Genomic DNA, 19,941 nt, shown 5'->3' with positions numbered 1-19,941 from the left:
AGGCCCAGCCGAGGTTCCGCCCCCACGCCCCGCCCTGACCCACCCAGGCGGCCTCACCGATAGGCATCAGCTCCATGACCAGCTTGGGGTAGGCGATGTTGGAGCAGCCAATCTCGGCCCCGCAGGCCCGCAGGCATTCAGAGGGCGCCACGCAGGCCACGTCATCTGTGCGAGAGGGGTGTCCAGAGTCCTGCACCGCCCACGAACTGCCCCCCCTCCAGAGATGTGAGCACCTGGGTGGGCAGGACCCTGCTGAGGGCAGGAGCCTGGCCTGGACCTGCTTTGTCACCGCCTCTGGCCAGCGGCTGCTTGGCCCTGGGCCTCAGTTTCCCAGGCTGGGTCACGAGGAACAGGCTGGCCTCTGAGACCTGTTCTGGCCCCTAACCAGAATTGTTAACTCCCAGTCTGACTGTTGTCCTCTGTCACAATGTCTGCTCCCTGTCCCCACACCTTCTGCCGGGCTAAGCAGGCTGCCCTACAGCCCCTCTGGGCAGGAGTCTCCCTTCCCTGCCTCCTGCCCTCAGGCCCAAAGGGGCAGAGGGTGGCTAGAGAGGGGCCCTTCTCCCACCCCTGGGACCAGAGCTTCAGGCCAGGGCCATTTCCCCCACCCCCTCACCCCCTCACCCCCCAGCTGTCTCCAACAGCTTCCGAGACTCCAACCATGAGGGGAGCCAGAGGAGCCCCGGCCCGGGATCGCTCAGCTGTCCACAAGACCCTCCAGCACCCAGGCTCAGCTCCTGGGGCCTGTCTCGTCCCTGCTCCCCTCCCACGACCTCCAGGAGCAGCCGCGCCAGGCCTTCCTGCCCTGCCCCCACGCTGGCCCCCTCCCACCTGAGGCCTGTCTGCCTCCCACTCTCCCACTCTCCCAGGAGCACGGGCTCAGAAGTCGCCTCCTCCATCTGAAAGAAACCCCACCCCACTCCCCGGGCCGTCTCCTCCCCCCCCTCCCTTTTCCTCCCTTGGGACCCCCTGACGCCCCCTCCTGGCGCCTCCCCCCTGGCTCTTGGGTGGGGGGGGGGGGGGGGCGGTTCTCTCCAGCCTGCCTCACCCATCCCCCCATGCAGGAAGCCGGGGGGCCACCCCTGCCTGGCTCACCAGCACAGTGTAGACAATGGATAGAGTCAACCCCATGTTCACTTATTCCTCCATGAAATACTTTCTAAACACCTTTGACCCCTGACCCCTGGGATTTTCAGCAGGGCCCGCAGAGCGTGGCATCATGGCGATTAAGGGGAAAGTTCAGAAACAGCAGCTGCCCACTGGCTCAGAGGGGACTGGAACAGAGCCCCTCGGTACAGGGGCCGCTGGGTGGTAGAGTTTCCACATGGGCATTGATGTTTCCAGGACTCGGTCCTCCCTGTGCAGACCGGGCACTCCTGGGTGAAGAACTGTCCCCTCCATATGCTCCTTCTGAGAGACCCTCCTTAGATGCCCAGCCAGCTGGGGGGTCTCTGATCCCTTCCTCTAGCCGGTGGAGCTGGAGCAGCGTGCCCCTCGGCCCCAGCCCAGTCCCCAGTCCAGCCTCTCTTGAGCTCCAGGCTGCCAGGACACCCGCTCCCCGCGGTCCCCGGGGCACCTCCAACCAGATGCATCCCCTCCCCCGCTGGTCCCAGTGATGCCTCCACCCTTCTCCCCCACCGCCCGCCAACCCCCCAGCCCCGTGGCTTCTCCTCACCCGCCTCCCTCAGCTGCCCCTACATGTTGGGCACCGGCTCCTCTCTGCCTCCCTTCCATCCTCTCCATCCTTTCACAGTCACAACTTTCTCATACCAGTTACCTCTCAGGAACCCCTCCCCACCCGCCCCAGGAGCCCCTGGCTTCCTGGGAAAGAATCCTTTCCACACGGCACTTAAGGTCTTGACAACTGGCCACAGGACCTCCCAGCCGGCACCCATGCGCCAGTCACCTGGACCTGCTTGCGTGTCTGCACACACCCAGCACTTGGGCGCCTCCATGCCTTTGCAGACGCGGCCCTCCTCCCGGCGCTCCGTTCCTCCCCTTGTTTACCTCCTGCTTCATGGCCCAGCACAAAGGGCTTGTCCTCTGAGGCCTTCCCTGACCCTCCCCCACCCCAACCAGGGCAAAGCAGCTTCCTCCCAAGGGTTCCTATGGTCGCAGGCTGAGTCGCAATTGTTTGTTGTTATCTACTTTACCGCCCCCACCAGACTGGGAGCTCAGGGCTTGAATCATCTCCCGGTCCCAGGTATCACTCAGGTCAGGGCTGGGCCCAGAGACCTTCTGTGAACAGTTGTGAATGAATGAGTGAGTAAGCAAGTGAGTGGTTGGGAGGAAGGAGGAAAGACACAGGAGGAGAGGAGGAAAGGGAGAAAAGGTCCCAGAAAGAGCCATGAAGGAGTTCAGGCACTGTTTGATCTAGCTGCCCTGCCCTATCATCTCCACCTCCACCGTTGTACAGATGAGAGAACTCAGGACCAGAAAGGACATAACTTGCCTGAGACACACAGTCAAACCCAGGACAGAGCCTGGGGCCCCATGGCAGGACTCTGGGGCCACTGGGGGTCCAGCATTCAGAGGGTAGGTGATGGGCCCCTTCTGACAGGCTCTGGGCCTGGACCAGCCAGCTCTGGCACTGGGAGGACCCAGCCCTCCTGGGAGGGACAGGTAAGGAGTCACAGCCACATAATGGCTCAGAAAGCCCGAGTCAGGAGATTCCGCCCGAGTTTATTCAGCCCATTCCAGCCCATTCGAGGCTCTGATCATGGAGCACTGCCTCTGGCACCGCTGGCTCGCCTGGGTTTGTGCTGAACAGCAAAAAAAGAACCACCTCTCCTTTATGACAGCAGCAGAGGTGTCACCACTTAAACAAAGTCCCCTGAATGTGCCAACTCAGGAGTGGGTGGCCCCAGGCCAGCGAGGGCCAGGGAACAGGGGCGGCGGGGGGGACTTCTGGGTTTGCTGCAGCACCAGCTTCTGTGGGCCTGGGAGCCCCCTACTGGGCTCCCCTTCTGCATCAGCACCCCCATCCAGGCAGGGACCTCGCCAGAAGCCTGGAGTTGCCCTCCCTGAGGCCAAGGTGAAGTCCACTGGGCCTAGTGATGGGCGATTACCCACCCCTCGCTGCCCCACCCTGCCCCCTCTAAGCCACCCTCCTTGCAGGCAGCAGAGGGGACTCCTAAACCCAGCACTCTGCCCACGGTGCTCCCCGTTCCTCCCTCCTGTGGCTCTCCATCCCCTGCAGGAGGAAGCACGAAACTCTAAGTGTGCCACTCAGGGCTCCCCACCCGTTTGGCCACCCTCACCCCTGCCGATTTCACCTAAACCTCTGGGCCTCCGTGTTTGCTGTTCCCTCCCCCGGGAATACCCTTCCCTTCTTTACAAACCCAGGGAGCTCATATTCACTGCTTTCAACTCTGCGGGTGTCCAGGCTCCCGAGGCTTTGGGGCAACATCCTCCATAGCACCAATGACTCTGACTGGTGACAGTCCTGCCTCCCCACAGACTACGACCATGGGGACCCAGGGAGGAGCCCGGCCCCAGCGGTGCCCAACACATGTCAATGCATGACAGGCTCTGCTGGCGTTTGCTGACTGACTGAATGACCCTTTCCCAAGCTGGCCCCTGGACACACCACCCTGAGGAATAATCAAGGGGCTCCCCACTCCCCAACCAGGCCTGGCTCATCCCTAGGATCCAGTCCAGAGGTCAATGTTGTAGTGGTGAGCAGGCAAAAAGCACTCTGCCGGGGGTCGAGTCCAGCTGACTGTGGATGCTGGCTGATTATTCTCTGAGGCTGTTTCCTCCTCTGTACAACCCCTCTGGGGCCATCCAGCACCCAAAAACTCAACTTCAACCTCAACTTCAAGCCTTACACAAAAATTAACTCAAAATATATCACAGAGTTAAATGTAAAACTATCAAACTTTTAGGGAAAAAAATAGGAGAAAATCTTTGGGACCTAGGGCAAGGTGGAAAGTTTTTAGACTTGACATCAAAAGCATGATCCATTAAAGGAAAAACTGACACACTGGACCTCATCAAAATCCAAAGTGCTTGCTTTGTGTAAGACATCTGTGAAAAGGATAAAAAGGAAAGGTACAGAAACAAATTCAGTAAAGTTGCAGAATACAAAATCTACATACAAAAATCAGTTGAGTCTCTATACGTGACAACGAACTATGAGAAAAAGAAATTAAGAAAACAATGTCTGGGGCCGGCGCGGGGTGCAGCGGTTAAATGCGCACATTCTGCTTTGGCAGCCCGGGGTTCGCCGGTTCGGATCCCGGGTGTGGACATGGCACCACTTGGCAAGCCACGCTGTGGCAGGCGTCGCACATATAAAGTAGAGGAAGATGGGCACGGATGTGAGCTCAGGGTCAGTCTTCCTCAGCAAAAATAAATAAATAAAATAAAAATAAGGGAAAAAAAATAAAACAATCCTATTTACAATTCCATCAAAAAGAATAAGATACCTAGGAATAAATTTAACCGAGGAGGTGAAAGACCTGGACACTGAAAACTATAAAACAACGATGAAAGAAAGTGAAGACACAAATAAATGGAAAGATACTCCGTGCTCGTGGATTGGAATAATTCACATTGTTAAAATGTCAATACTACCCAAAGCAATCTACAGATTCAACACAATCCATACTAAAATTCCAATGATATTTCTCACAGAAATAGAAAAAACAACCCTAAAATATCTGTATGGAATCATAAAAGATCCTGAGTAGCCAAAGCAGTCTTAAGAAAGAAAACCAAAGGGGCTGGCCCCGTGGCCGAGTGGTTAAGTTCGCGCGCTCCGCTGCAGGCAGCCCGGTGTTTCGTTGGTTCGAATCCTGGGCGTGGACATGGCATTGCTCGTCAGACCACGCTGAGGCAGCGTCCCACATGCCACAACTAGAAGAACCCACAAGGAAGAATGCACAACTATGTACCTGGGGGCTTTGGGGAGAAAAAGGAAAAAATAAAATCTTTAAAAAAAATAAATAAATAAAAAATAAAAAAAAAAAAAAAAAAAAGAAAGAAAACCAAAGCCGGAGGCGTCACACTCCCTGATTTCAAACTATGCTACGAAGCTATAATAAGCAAAACAGCATGGTACTGGCACAAAAACAGACACACAGATCGATGTAACAGAATCGAGAGCCCAGAAGTAAACCCACACATAAACGGTCAATTAAATGACGACAAAGGAGCCAAGAATATACAATGGGGAAAGGACGGTCTCTGCAATAAATGGTGCTGGGGAAACTGGACAGCCACACGCAAAAGAATGAAACTGGCCCACTGTCTTACACCATACACAGAAATTAACCCAAAATGGATTAAAGACTTGAATGGAAGACCTGAAACCACAAAACTCCTAGAAGAAAACATAGGCGGTAAGCTCCCTGACATCAGTCTTGGCGATGTTGTCTTTGGATTTGACACCAAAAACAAAGGCAATGAAAGCAAAAAAAACCTCAAGTGGGACTATATCAAACTAAAAAGCTTTTGCCTAGCAACGGAAACCATTAACAAGATGAAAAGGCAACCTATGGATTGGGAAAAAAATATTTATAAACCGTATACCTGATAAGGGGTTAATATGTATAAAGAACTCGTACAACTCAATAGCAAAAAACCCCAAACAATCTGATTTAAAAATGGGCAAAGGAACTGAATAGACGTTTTTCCAAAAAAGCAATACAGATGGCCAACAGGCACATGAAAAAGTGCTCAACATCACTAATCATCAGGGAAACGCAAATCAAAACCACAGTGAGCGATCACCTCACACCCGTCAGAATGGCTATCACCAAAAGGATGAGAGAAAACACGTGTTGGCAAGGATGTGGAGAGAAGGGAATACTTGGGTACTGACGGTAGGAATGTAAATTGGTGCAGCCACTATGGAAAATGGTACGGAGGTTCCTCAAAAGATTATAAAGAGAACTACCACGTGCTCCAGCAACCCCACATCTAGGATAGATACCTTAAGGAAATGAAATCACCACCTCAGAGAGCTATGTGCCCCTCTATGTTCATGGGAGCACTATTCACAATAGCCCAGACACGGGGACGACCTAAGCGCCCACCAACAGAGGATTGGATGAAGAAGACGTGAGATAGAGGTACGTAACGGAGTATTACTCAGTCGTGAAAAAGAAAGACATCCTGCCATTCGCAACAACGTGGATGGAACTTGAGGGCATTATGCTAAGTGAAATCAGTCAGACAGAGAAAGACAAATACTATATGATATCACGTATACACAGAAATCTAAAAACGCTGAACTCATAGAAACAGAGACTAGAACAGTGGTTGCCAGGGGCTGGGGGTGGGGGAAATGGGGAGATGCTGGTCAAAGGGTACAAACTCCCAGTTAGAAGATGAATAAATTCCGGGGTCTAATGCAGAGCGTGGTGACTACAGTTCATAACGTTGTATGACACACTGGGAAACAAAGAAAAGCTACAGACCAGGAGAAAATATTTGCAGGCCACTTACCTGACAAAGGCCATATACATATGGAATATACAAAGAGCTCTCCAAACTCAACAGTCAACACCAAGCAGCCCTATTAGAAAATGGGCAAAACACACGAACGGACATTTCTCTGAAGAGTACACACAGACGGCAAGAAGCACATGAAAATGTGTTCAACGTCACAGTCATCAGGAAAAGGCAAACTATCACGCGGCTATCAGCATGGCTAAAAGAAACAGCAGAGGCAACATAACACGCTGGCAGGGCTCACTCACACATGTTGGTGGGAATGTACAATATACACACTATAATATGTACACGTGTACCTGTATGAATTAATTTGTGTAATTTGTACACGAATATTCACAGCAGCTTTATTCGTAATAGCCAAAAACGGGAAACAACCCAAATGTCCCTCAAGAGGGGAAACGGTTCAAAGAACTACCGGCCGTCCATACCACCGAACACCAGTCAGCACAGAAAGGAGCAAGCCGCTGATGCACACCACCGCCGGGACAGACTGCCAGAGACGGAGGACAGACAAGCGGTCCAGGGGTCAGGGATGGAGGCGTGGGGACGGCTGGAAAGAGGGAGATCTTGGCGGAGACAGAACAGCGCTGCACTTTGATTGTGATGGTGGTTACACAAATCTACACAAGTGATAAGGGTGCACACATCTACACACGCACACACACACAGGAGCACCTGTAAACTGGTGAAATCTGTGCAAGCCCCGGCTCGTACCAGGTTCACTTTTCCGGCCCCGGTATAACTGTGTTATAGTTATGCAAGATGACACCACTGGGGAAACCGGGGGAGGCTGCAGGTGACCCCTCTGTTGGTTTTTTAAACGACTTTCTGTGAATCTGTAATTAAGGGCAGGTAACTGCAGAGGTTGGAGGGCCAGAGGCCTTGCAGCCCTGGAGCCAGCAGTCCCTTCATGAACGCAGGGCCTCTGTGCAGCGGTGAGAGCAAAAGGAGGAGTTGAGGCCCCGAGGCTCCAGGACTCCCAGGGCAGTGCTGGCCCACGCGGCCCCTCTCTCCCCTCCTGGCCCTGTGGGGTAGGGAAGATGCAGGTATGTGTGCATGTAGCTGGCAGGAGCTAGGGCACTTGTGGGACTGTGCTCAGGGAGGGGCCTGGCCTGGTCTTGGGGACCACTAAGTTCAGACCCAATGTGACACCCTGGGGCAAGGGTGGAGCACAGGCCCTGAGGCTTGAGGAGTCCGTGATGGGGACCGCAGGGGGGCTGTGGCTGGGAGACAGTGGTCACTGCTCAGGGCAGTGGGCTCAGGTGAGAAGGCCTGAGAGGCACACGGATGGGGTTGAGGGTCCTGGGGGAGGGGGGACCACGGGCCCAGGCCTAGAGATGTCACCAGCCAGCCCTCAGTAGCACAGAGCAGGGTCTTCAGGGCCCCAGTCCCAGCCTGAGCACAGAGCAGCCCCATCCAGGGCAAGTGTGGGGGATGGGAGGGAAGGGCTGGGCCAGGTGCCTGGCTGACTGGTTGTGGCACGAGATGGGGTGGGGGCTGTTTGTCCCGCCAGGTTTAATGGGCTTTGCTTTCCCCGCCCCAGCAGCCTGTTTTCAGATGTGGTCCCCACACCCCCCATAACTGGGGTCCCAAGCCCCAGGGACGCGAGGCAGAGAGCCCAGCCTGACCGCAGCCCACAGAAGCCCTCTCTGGCCCTCCTGGCCCCAGGGTTCAGGTGGGACAGGCTCATCATGCAGGACCAGCCCTGGGTAGGAGGAAGGAGCCCTCCCAGCGGGGAGCAGGGCTTGGAACTAAGAACTGGAGAACTGCTCTGTCCACATCAGGCCCTGTGAAGGCTCCTGGGGTTGGGTCAGACCGTGCCTCCTTGGGGGCTCCCAGCCCAGTACCCCAACTCTACTTCCACAACTGGACAGCTGCGAATCTTCAGGGACATCCCGTCCCACCTGGGAAAATGGGCACAGGTAGGGATGGACTAGGGTCACCAGCAGGCAATGTGGGCGGGAGTGGAGCGGTGCCAAGGCTGTTAACTTGCTGTGTGTCCTGAGGAAGAACACTGTCCCTCTCTGGGCTGCAATGTTCCAGAAGCTATTGGACTTTGGTCCCCGAGCTTTTCATAATTCGGCCACCCGAGGCTGAGCGCAGCAGAGGAGACAGGCGCACACCCACCGACCGACCGCAGAGTCCGTCGGCCCCGCGGGGCAGGGGGTGGGAGGGGGGGTGAATCAGCTTCCGGCCCCGCCCCCAGGGCCGCACGTGACCGCAGGTGGCGGCGGCGGCGGCGGCGGCGGCGGGGCGGCACTTAGTCACCTGCCGCAGCCCGTGCCCCCGCTCGCCCGCGCGGCTCCTCTCGCCGGCTCCGCGCCCGCCCGGTAAGCAAGTCCGGCCCGCGCCCCCGGCTCCCGGCCCCCGCGCCGCCGCCGCCCGCCGCACTCCCCGAGCCTCCTCCGGGCAGGCCCCTCGGGTTGCCGCTCGGGCGCCCGGGATTTGGAGACCCCCCTCCCTTCCCGGAAGCCCTCGGAGTGCGGGGCGCCGCTGAGCCGAGCCGGGGCCGTCCGGGTTCCTCTCCTGCTGCCGCTCTCGGAAACTCCTGGGAAGTTCCCCGCCTGCGCCCGCCCCCCCCAGGCGGCCTGGGACCCGGGCGGCTCCAGAAATCCCCTGGGATGTGGCCCCGCGGCCCCACACGAGACACGCCCGGACCCGGGCCGCGTCCCCGCGCCGCCCCCCGCCGGCCCCGCCCCGCCCCGCCCGGCCCCTGCACTCTGCCCTGACCCTCCTCCCTCCTCCCTCCTGCAGGCGCCTGATGGCAGAGGCGCAGCGGCGGCTGTGAGGCCCAGAGCGAGCTCTGCCCAGCGCGGGATCGGGACCCCGACCCTGCCGAGCGTCCCGTCGCCTGCCAGCCGGCAGAAGCGCCCCGGCAGGTGGCACCATGGCCTTCTCTCAGGTGCAGTGTCTGGACGACAGCCACGTCAACTGGCGTTCCAGCGAGTCCAAGCCCGAGTTCTTCTACAGCGAGGAGCAGCGGCTGGCGCTGGAGGCCCTGGTGGCGCGCGGCCCCGACGCCTTCTACGAGGTGCTGAAGCGGGAGAACATCCGAGACTTCCTCTCGGAGCTGGAGCTCAAGCGCATCCTGGAGACCATCGAGGTGTACGACCCGGGCTCTGAGGACCCTCGGGACACCAGCCGCCCCCAGGAGCCCGAGGACAATGGATTGGGTGATGGCGAGGAAGTCAGCGGGGCGGGTGGCATCCCCACTGAGGCTGAGCCGTTGCCCTCGCTGGAGTACTGGCCCCAGAAGTCAGACCGCTCCATCCCACAGCTGGACCTGGGCTGGCCCGACACCGTCGCCTACCGCGGTGTGACCCGGGCCAGCGTCTACATGCAGCCCCCTATCGACGGGCAGGCCCACATCAAGGAGGTGGTCCGCAAGATGATCAGCCAGGCCCAGAAGGTGAGCCACCCCATGGGCAAGTGTCGGTGGAGAGGAAGCTGGCCGGGTGGCCTGACCCGGCCCCAGCACCTCTGCTGCCCGGTGTCCACTCGCTCAGCCCACCCAAGTCTCTTGGCTGCCTCCCTGCTGTCTCCCCTCCTGCCTTCATGGGGTTCCTCGGTTTCTTTGCAGAAGGATAGGGTGCCCAGATCCTCTAGCAGGTGACGGTGGGCTGCCCCATCTCAAAGGGCCTTTGTGCATTGTTGGGGGGTGTTTCTGATTTCCCCAGACCTGGCGAGCAGGTTCCCCGGAAGAAAGTGCTGCGATGGGGTGGGGCCGGCAGGGATGGCAGGACTCTCTCACTTACTGTCCCTGGGGATGGCTCTGATTCACCCCTGAGAAGCAACAGGCGCTCGCACACACCCTGAGCTCCCTGGTGTTGCTTTTGGGGGGTGTGGAGACAGGCTGGGGCGGGGGAGTTGGCATGGAGACTACGTAGCCTGAGTGCGGCTGAAGCTGGCCTGGAGACCCGAGTTCACGTGCGCCTGTTTCTTGGCTGTGCTGGGTGACAGGGTGACTTGCTCACTCTCTGAGCTTCTTCGTGAGCTTTGCAATGGCAGGACCTTTCCAGGCTGGGGGATGCGGGGGTGGGGATGGCGCGGCCCTCAGGGGCGGAAGCAGAGTGATTCCAGCTGAGAGTTGTCCGCCTGGGTTGAATTCCGCCACTGTAAGGGACCTCAAGCGTTGTCTGGACCTCCCCTTCCCGACCCCTGCCGAGCTGTGCAGTGTCCCCCACGTGGGTGACCATTCTCCGCTGACACACTGACACACATTCTGAGGAGGGGTGCTCGCCACTTGCAGAGACAGCCGAGGCCTTCGCTGGACAGCTGTGACCGCGAGCTGGTGCTTCTTCCTGCAGAGCAAAAGTGCCTTTTCACGGTTTCGGAGCGCGTCCTGATGTGACTGATAAAGCTTGCCCAGTCAGCTGCATTGAGAAGGATTCTGAGGCCCAGTCTGGGCTCCGCAGAGAGCAGTGTGTGATTAGCAATGTCTGTCCTGGCCTTGGGTCGCCGGGCGAGGTATTTCTAGAGGAGTCTGATCCCCTCACTGTTCCAGGCCCAGAACCGGGCAGCAAATTGCACAAGACCCAAACACTGGTTCTGGGGACCATCCTGGCTGACAGACAGGGCCTGGGGGAGCTCTGGGGCAAAGAAACAGAAGTGGGTCAGGAGCTGATGACGTGGCCCCGGCTTAAGTTTGCAGGAAGGTGGAGTCCCGTCCCCCGAGGGGGCGGCGAGTTAGATGGCCTGTGTCAGGGAGCCCGGCTTGGCCCGATCCCATGCAGCTCTGGGGCTTCGGGTCTCTGGTCTGTAAAGCGGAGGTGGGGAGCATAAATCCGCTTCTTTGGCTGTTGTGAAGATGGAGTCGGGTGACAGCCATGAGAAAGAGGTGGAGGAAGAGGCCGTCATAGTTTTCAGGCTGAATAACCCACCCCACGCCTGCCCCGGAGTAGGAAGGGGCTGTGGACAGAGGTGCCTGACTTCAGGGCGTGAACCCAGTTCCCTGGGAGGGCCTGTTGGGATCCCATTACCCAGCCTCCACTCCCTTTTTAAAAATGGGGAAACTGAGGCCCTGCTGGGGGGCTTGACCCACTGTGTCAGGGTTCCCCCTCCTCCGTGCCTCTCCCCCGCCAGGAGTAGCAGGGAGGCAGGCACCAGGGCCCAGCGTGGCCTGGGGAGAGCTACAGAGCCTCCTCTCCCCAGACAGAAAGACGGGCGGCCTGGCCCGGTGATGGGGCCAGAGAGGGGTACCAGGGGCCAGGCTGGACCCCAGGTCATCCTCCTCACGTCTCCATGGCTAGGACTGAGACCCAACCACCCCATCAATCCCATGGGGCCCCATAACTTCATTTGCTCCCCACAAAAGCCCCACAAGGTCACAGCATCCTCTCTTAAGGGGACATAGCCAGGAAGAAGTCTATCTCAGGTTTGATCCCCGTCTGTGTGGCACCCATTGGTTCCTTCCTGCAGCCCCCCAACAGGCAGGCATTGCCCCCTGCTTTCCTCCCTCTCACTGCCCATGTCGCACAGCGAGAGCCTCCGTCGCAGGCCTGACAGGACAGGTGAGGTCTCAGGCGGTGGAGGCCTTGCCTCCCATCTTACAACGGGGCACTGAGGCATGGGAGGGACAGGGGCTTGTTCGTACCCCACAGCACTGGCAAGCCAAGCCCCTGCTGTCCAGCCTGCGTTCCTGCCATGTCCACCCCAGACCTGTGTCCAAAACAGTGTGCGTGTGGCCGGCTGTGATAACAGTGGCTCCTGTTGACAGTTGCATCATGACATGTCGGTCGCCGGCAGAGTGCTTTAATGACGGTGGTCCCGTAAGACGGGTACCACACAGCCTAGGTGTGGAGTAGCCTACACCACTAGGTTGGTGTAAGTGTGCTCCATGATGTTCGCACAGCGACAGAATCACCTAACAACGCACTTCTCACAACGGGTCCCTGCTGTGAAGCGACGCCTGACTTACTGAGTGCGAGGCGCTTTATAATCTCAGGTGGTATTATCTGCCCCATTTTTTGGATGTAGAAACTGAGGCCTGACTGGTTAGTCCCTGCCAAGGTCACCTAGCTAGTTCTTGGGTGGAGGGGTGGGGACCAGGCCCCTGTTGTCCTCAGACTCTAGGACGGGTCCTCTACCCCTCCTGCCCTGGCCTTGGCAGGACACAGTGACAGGCAGGGCAGGGAGGCACAGCTCATCGGAGCAACCTGCAGTCCTGCCTCTTCCCAGGCTCGCAGGGGCCGGCTGTGACGCTGACAGATGCTGACAGGGCGCCTCGCCTGGCCCGCCCACCTGCCCGCCCTCCTGGAGCGCTTCTTACCTTATCTCTGCCCATGACTCACCCCTTTTCCTTCGGCCTTGCATCCTCCTCTCATCCTCTCGGTACCAAAGCAGAGAGAATGCCCACCCCTGCCCCGGGATGGGGGTCCTGTGGTTTGGCTGCCTGGCCCAAACGCCGGCCCCTTTCCTACCGGGGCACCTGGGCTGGGGCTGCTGGCGCTGAGTCAGGGCGGCCCAGCCCGCCACCTCCTCATCCTGGCTTGTCATCAGCGCGGCAGGTAGACCCTGGGGCAGGGAAATGACACAGCACACACTCAGCCCGCCCCAGCTCTGCCGCCAGGGAGTGGCTGTGTTCCCGTCAAGGCTGCCACCGGATACCCCCTTGCCCTGAAGACTAGAATGGAACTAATGGGCCACAGTACCAGAAGCCAAGAGTGCTGGGGTCAGGCCCTTGCTCCACCTCCACCGCTGTGTGACCCAGCAGAAGCCCAGCTCCTCTCTGAGCCCCGGTCATCCCGTCTGTAAAATGGGTACAGGCACTGAAGACTGTTAAGGGTCCCTTCAGCTCTGCCACCCTGCTGCCCTGTGATTCTAGACTCCTCCGGGACAAGAGACTGGTCCAACTCCACTGGCTGTGTGGCCCTGAGCAAGCAGCTGGTGCTCTCTGAGCTGTCTTCTGGCCCCATGGGCTCCAGCTCTCTGAGCTGGAAGGTCATCTGCCTGCCCCTCGCCCAGCCCCTGGGAGCCAGTGATTTATCTGGGGAGAAACCTGCTGTGGGGTTCCAACTGCATACCAGAGGCTGGGCCTGTAGCATCACGCCTAGGAGGGCCGAGCCCCGGCCTTGCTTGGCTGCAGCCTCTGAGGGAGGGGTGAGGCTGGGCTGGGGAGGGACTGCCTCAGCTGTCTACCTCAGGGGCTCCCGCCGTGCTGATGACAGGCCAGGAAAGAGGATAGATGTTCTAGCAAGATGTTCTTCCAGGAGACGCCCACGCCCCCGCCCCCCAAACACGCACATGACATGGGGCAGGGTCCCTTCCCTGCCCCGATAGCCTGGGAGGCCTGGGGTACGGGGGCGAATCATTACAGGTGAGGAAACTGAGGGAGCGGGAGGGAGAACCAGTGGCGAATGCTGGGCTAGAACCCAGCTCTCATGCCGTCCAGGCCAGGGCTTGGAACAGAGACCCAAGTTAGATATCTTGCCTGGGGCCACACAGGAAGGGACTGGAAGCAGGTTTCATGATGCCCGATCAGCCCCACGTCTTTTCTCTCAGGCCCCCACCTTCACATGCTGTAGTCCTGGCTCACGGCGTGGCTCTGGGAGAATAAAAGCAGCTTAATGAGGCATTTATTGAATGCCAGCTGCACCCCAGGTGCTGAGCAGACACTTTACCCACACTGTCATCCTCCCAGCAGCTCCATAAAGAGGGTGTTGTCTCCACTGTGCAGAAGAGGACACTGAGGCTGGGTGGGGCTCAGAGAGGGCGAATAAGTTGCTAAAGGTCACAGAGCTGGTAACCGGAGGAGCTGAGCCCAGAACCCAGGTCTGCAGGCCCTGAGCCTCTTTCCCTGGGCAAGCGGCATCTTGGCTGTTCCCTGGGGAAGCCTGCCTCTCATGGGAGCTTCGAGCCTCCTGCGGGCCCCAGCTGGGCTCAGGACAATCAGAGCATTTTCACAAGGCTCCGTGTCCCCATGAGGGTCCCAAACACTGGGTCCTCCAATAGGAGGCAGAAGTCTGACCACACCAGGACTGCTGAGAGCAGGGCGATGGGGACCCAAGGCACCTGTGGGCCCCTGCAGCCAGGAGGCAGGGCTTTCCCCGTCCCTGAGCTAGGCGGTACCAGGACAGCCTCGACACCTGGAGAGGCTGCAGGAGTTGCCCAGTCGGCTGTCCCAGCTCGTGCACTGGCTCCTGGGAGATGGCTCCTGCCTGTGCCAGCAGTTCCCAGCCCGGCGCCCAGGGCCCTCACCTGCCAGGTGGGGAACCATCTGATAACATAATTCCAGGTGTTGGCTCCCATCTTCTCCTAAGGCTTCCCACCCAACAGCATTGTGTCTTAATTGAGTTTGGGGAGAGTCAGGAGCAGCTCTGCCAGGAAGGAGGGCTGGCACCTCTGGACCAGGTGCACACCCGGCTCCTGGCGCACTCAGACAGGCAGCCTCATACCCGGGGGCACTGCCCTCCCTCCCACGACCCTGCCAAGTAGGTCTCTCCTCATGCTCATGTCACAGATGAGGATACCAAGGCTCAGAGCAGGCCAGGGCCTGCTGAAGGTCACACCAGGGTCTGCAGCCTGTCTGGCCTAGACTGGGCTCCACAGAGCCACAGTTGCCCTGGTTCGGCTGGCTCACCGTGAAGCCAAGCATCCTCCCCCTGGGCCCGCAGAGGGGAGCTCAGAGGCCCCTGGCTCACCTGTCCAGCTCAGCGACCGCCTTGATGCGTGAACTTGGGCCTCAGTTTCTTCATCTGTAAGATGGGGTTTGGGCACTTGTCTCAAGGCAGAAATAGTCATGAGTGTCCACTGGCTGCCCCTCTGCACGGGCACTGCGCCCTGGGTCCTGGTAGGCCCTGGCCGGTGTGGGCTGCACCAGCCTCCTTCATGGGCTCCAAGTGATCCCCAGGCTCAGGGACCTTCCCAGATTAAATGCCACGTGGGGCCGGGGGAAGGTAGTCTTTGGTATCACGTGGACCCAGCCTGAGCCCTGGCTCTCCTGTGGTCTAGCCACGCCACTTGAAGACAGGCGCTTCCTCCTCAGCACCACGTGGTGCCAGCACTTGCCCCAAAGCCATGGCGAGATTTAAATGGGACAAGGGGACGGTGAAAGACTGGCACGGTGCTGGCACTCACTCCGTGCCAGTTCTCTCCCCTCCACCTTCGCCCTCACCCCTCTCCTGACAGCCTCTCTCTGGGATTGGTCTGGATTGAGAAGTGGTGAGCTCCCCAGCCTAGAGGAGTTCAAGCAAGGACTTGGTGGAATGCAGCAGAGAGGACGTGGGCATCAGGCAGCCCATGGGCCTCAGCCCTGCCCTCGCTTGCTGTGTGACCTTGGGCAAGTCCTTTCTTCCTGGAGTCTTTCTCCCAAGTCCCAAGTCTTCCTGGAGGATTTGGACGCTGGACGACTCCACCTCATCTGTCACTCTTGGACCCCAGAGAGGCTAACGTTTTAAAGGCGCTTAAATGTATGATTCCGAGCTTTTCCAGTTTGGGAGTCCTTGGCTCGTGCTGTCCACTGATGACTGTGGGGTGGTCTGGCTGGCTGGATCCTGCGCCTGTAGGCCCGGAAGCTTGGAGAACTGAGGTCCCTTGAGGCTGGCGGGGAGAGGGTGGGATTTGTCCTCTTGTCTCATCCACGGCACAGCCTGGGTCCTCTGACAGCGCTGCCCCGTGCTCTGCCGGCCCCTTGTCTTTGCAGCATTGCTGAGCTGTGCTGAGGAGGCCGATGTCTACTAGGAAAGGCTGGAGACTCAAGGCAGGGCCCACGCTGCCACTGGGCTGCGGCCTGCTCAGAGGGCTCCAGATGTGACCAGTATGCGCTCCTTGACACCATCCTGCTGTGCTTGGTGCTCAGGAGGCCTGAGCCTCCTTTAATTGGCCTTAATGAGGCTTCTGTCTTAATAGTCCAGAGGGAGGGGAAGGTGCTGTCAGAGCTGAGGAATGCTGGAGGGGGCAGCTCAGGTCATCCAATCCAACCCCCCATGTTGCAGAGAAGAGAAACTGAGGCTTTGAATGGGGAGTGCCCTGCCGTAGGCCACCTGGGGAAGGAGTGGCAGAGCCGGCGGGTCCTGGGGCATTTACCGTCTGGGCAGTGTGGATGGTCAGGGAGTGTTGCAGGGCCCAGGGCAGGCTCTAGGAGGCAGGGGGTGGGGTCACAGCTAGAATTTACACAGGACCCGCTGGGAAAGGAGCCGAGGAACAGGAGGCCTCTGCCACCAGCTGACTGTGTGGCCCTGGGACAGTGACTCCCTCTCTGGAAAATGGGGAGTGGTCATTGCTGCCCCTCCTTGGTCTCTGGAAAGGGGACACCCATACGAGTGTCAGCAAGCTGGTCCTGGCTGGGTCAGCATTTGTTACCATATACACAGACTCCCTCCCCATCTGCCCAGGAGGCAGGACCAGGCTGTTACCTGGGCGACAGGCCTTCCGAGCCAGAGGATGGGCAAACTGGTTTGGAGAGTGCCGGGAGTCAGGGGTGGTGCTGCCCACAGTGGGGCCAGGGGCTCCTAGCAGGCTTTCCCAATGCCCAGAGAACCTTCCAGGCCTTTCAGACTGTGTTTCATTAGTCCTGCCAGCACCAAAGGTGGGGAGGGGAGGAGGGCCATGTCAAGAACATGGGAAACTGAGGCACTGCAGCCAGGTCTGCCCCAGCCTTCCTGCTGGAGGAAGAGGTTGGGGCAGGAGAGCAGCTCTTCCTGTCTCTGTTCCTCACCCCCAGTGCGGGAGGGGGAGCCTGTGCCTCCACCATGGAGGCAGCTGCCATCCCTTGCAGCCCCAGTTTCTGCTGGGTGGCTGTAACTGTAGTGCCGGTCTGCTGGGGATGAATTCTCTCAGCATTTGTATGTCTGAAAAAGTCCTTATTTCGCCTTTGGTTTTGAAAGCTATTTTCACCGGGTATGGAATTCTAGGTTAACAGTTTTTCCATTTAGTACCTTAAAGATGTTGCTCCTGTGTCCTCTGGCTTCCACAGATTCTGAGGAGAAGTCTGCTTATCTTTGTTCCTCAGTGTGTAATGGTCTTTTTTCCTCTGGATGCTTTTAAGATTATCATTTTATCACTGATTTTAAGTATGTTGATTATGATGTGCCTTGGTGTAGTTTTCTTCCCATTTCTTCCGCTTGGAATTTATTGAACTTCTTGTACTTGGGGATGTGTAGTTTTCACCAAATGTGGAAATGTTATGGCCATTATTTTTTCAAACGTTTTTCTGTCTTCCCTTCCACTCTCCACTTCTGCACCTTCTGAGACTCCAAGTACACGTATGTTAGACCTTCAGAATTGACCCACAGTTCTGATGCTCTGACCCTGTTTTTTAGTCTCTTTGTCTCTCTCTGTTACTTTGGATCATTTCTATTGGTATGTCTTCCAGTTCACTAATCCTTTATTCTGTAGTGTCTAATTTGCCATTAATCCCGTCCAGTGTATTTTTCATCTTAAATGTTGAATTGATTTACCCCTTGAGGTTCAACTCGGTGTTTTTTTAAAAAAATATCTTCCATGTCTCTAAGCAGCTTTTTGAACATATAGAATAGTTATAACTACTTTCATGTCTTTATCTGCCAATTCTAACATCTGTATCCATTCTTGCGTCTGTTTTGCTGGTTTTTCTTTTTCTCATGTGGGTCATTATTTTCCTGTTTCTTTGTGTGTCTGGTAATTTTTGATTAGCCACCAGACACGGTGACTTTTGTGTTGTGGGGTGCTGGAGTTCTGTTTTGTTTTTTCCTTTAAATATTTCGGAGCTTTGTTGTGGGATGCAGTCAAGTTGCTTGGAAACTATTTAATGTTTTTGAGACTTGCTGTTAAGCTTTATTAGGCAGGACCAGAGCAGATTTGTCCAGGGCTGGAGTTGGCAAACTGTGGGCCAAGACTGTCCTGCTGCCTGCTTTTGTAAGTAGTGGAAGACAGATACCTACCTTTGTTTACGTGCTGTCTATGGCTGTTTTCATGCTATGACAGCAGAGTAGAGTAGTTGTGTCACAGACCATATGGCCTGCAAAGCCTGAAGTATTTACTCTCTGGCCCTCTACAGAAGTTTGCCAACCTCTGGTCCAGGGCTTATGTGCCCACTGTTTAGGCAATATCCTCCGGAGGACTCTCCTGCAGGCCCCGTGTGTTAGAGGGGTCTGCAGTCTGGCTGGGGGAATGGAAACGATCCAGTCCCCTGTGAGCACTGGCAGTTGTTCCAGCTGCTCCTTTCCAGCAGTTGCCCCTTGGCCTCGGCCTTTTCCTCTTGTGCACGTGCTGCTCGGTCACCAGCTGAAGGCTCAAGGGGACACCCTCTGCAGGTTCATTCTGTGCAGCTCTCTCCCCTCCACTGCTCCATCCTGCAAATTCTGGCTGCCATGCTCTGAGCGAACCTTGTCTCCTCGACTCGGGAGACTGCTGGACTGCACTGAGGTGCCCTCCCCATGTTGAGGCCTGGAGGTGGCTGGGGCAATCCTAGGGCTGACCTCGTTTGTTTCTCTTCTCTTAGGGATTACTGCACTGGCTGTGCTACCTGTTGGCCATGGTTTCATAGATTTTGCCTGGTTTTTTATTGCTAAAGTCGGAGGGTAAGTGCAGGCCTTATTGTTCCATTACGGCTGGAAGTGGAAGTTGAATCCAAGGTCTTGATGGTCATTGTCCCAATCTTTAGGACAGTCTGAAGCATTCCCTGTATTGTTCCTGTGAGCTTCTGCCTTCCACCAGCCTTCCGGCTGGCACGGAGGGAAGCAGGAGACGGGTGGCGATGATTCCCAGCCTGTCCGCCCCGGGGGTGCTACAGGTCTGCTGGATCAGGCCTTGGGTGGGTGCGATGCAAAGGCAGCAGCTGGCGTCTGCTAAGCATGGGCTCTCAGGTCCTGCGCTGGCTCTGCACCTGCATTCGTTCACTTCACCCTCTAACAGCCATGCAGGTGGCATTTTTGTCACCCCGTGAGGAAACCAAAGCACTTGTCTGACGTCAGGCAGCTTCCCGGGAGGATAGTCTGGAGCCTGTGCTGCCACCCTCTGTGGAGTGTCAGACCCAGAGATGCGAGAGTGTCCCCGTCTCCTGCACTTTCCAGGCGGTGAAAGTGAGGCCACGAGGGATTTGCCTGCTTGTGCACCATGTCTGGAGCGCTTTTGGGCTCCAGGGTAGGTGGGGTATGTCTGTCTGCCCGTAACTGCCTGAGTGATGGGGGGGCTCATGGTGGAGCATCGGGGGCCTGTGCCAGAGACCCATGTCCACCACCCCACTGGCCAGTCCCCTCCCCTCTCTGGGCCACAGTGTCTACATCTCTCATATGGGGTGTATGTCTGTCCACTCATCCCAAGGATATTTTGGGGATTCTGAAACCGGCAGGAGATTGGCAGGGGGGTGGGGTGGGTGGAGGGGGGAAGGCCAGAGACAGTCTTAGCTGCATGGAGAGAGGCAGGGGATTTGGGACACGGGTAGGAGGCAGGGTGGGGAGGACCTGCAGATCTGTGGGATTGGGGAGGGCATGGCGAGGGAAAGGAGGAGTGGGGAGCTGCTGGAGGAAGAGCACATCCTGGGGGCTTGCACATATGACATAC

At 57.5% G+C, this 19,941-nt stretch overlaps 2 protein-coding genes across 4 annotated transcripts in view; one reads left to right on the top strand and one right to left on the bottom strand.

The window, feature by feature from the left end:
* The window catches only part of SLC5A10 (solute carrier family 5 member 10), a 74,127-nt gene that overhangs the window by 7,302 nt on the left and 46,884 nt on the right, over positions 1-19,941 (bottom strand). For both annotated transcript variants that reach the window (XM_046674832.1, XM_046674831.1), the window contains one exon: positions 58-165. In XM_046674832.1, coding sequence (XP_046530788.1) covers positions 58-165 — 108 coding nt within the window. The remainder of the gene's footprint in view (positions 1-57; positions 166-19,941) is intronic.
* FAM83G (family with sequence similarity 83 member G) overlaps positions 8,715-19,941 on the top strand; it is a 29,655-nt gene continuing 18,428 nt past the window's right edge. For both annotated transcript variants that reach the window (XM_046674829.1, XM_046674830.1), the window contains exons 1-2: positions 8,715-8,792; positions 9,217-9,871. In XM_046674829.1, the coding sequence (XP_046530785.1) occupies positions 9,350-9,871 (522 nt within the window). In that variant the 5' untranslated portion in view covers positions 8,715-8,792; positions 9,217-9,349. The remainder of the gene's footprint in view (positions 8,793-9,216; positions 9,872-19,941) is intronic.

This window comes from Equus quagga, chromosome 11, assembly GCF_021613505.1.
Source record: "Equus quagga isolate Etosha38 chromosome 11, UCLA_HA_Equagga_1.0, whole genome shotgun sequence".
NCBI lineage: Eukaryota > Metazoa > Chordata > Mammalia > Perissodactyla > Equidae > Equus > Equus quagga.
This window is presented reverse-complemented; position numbering and strand designations above follow the sequence as displayed.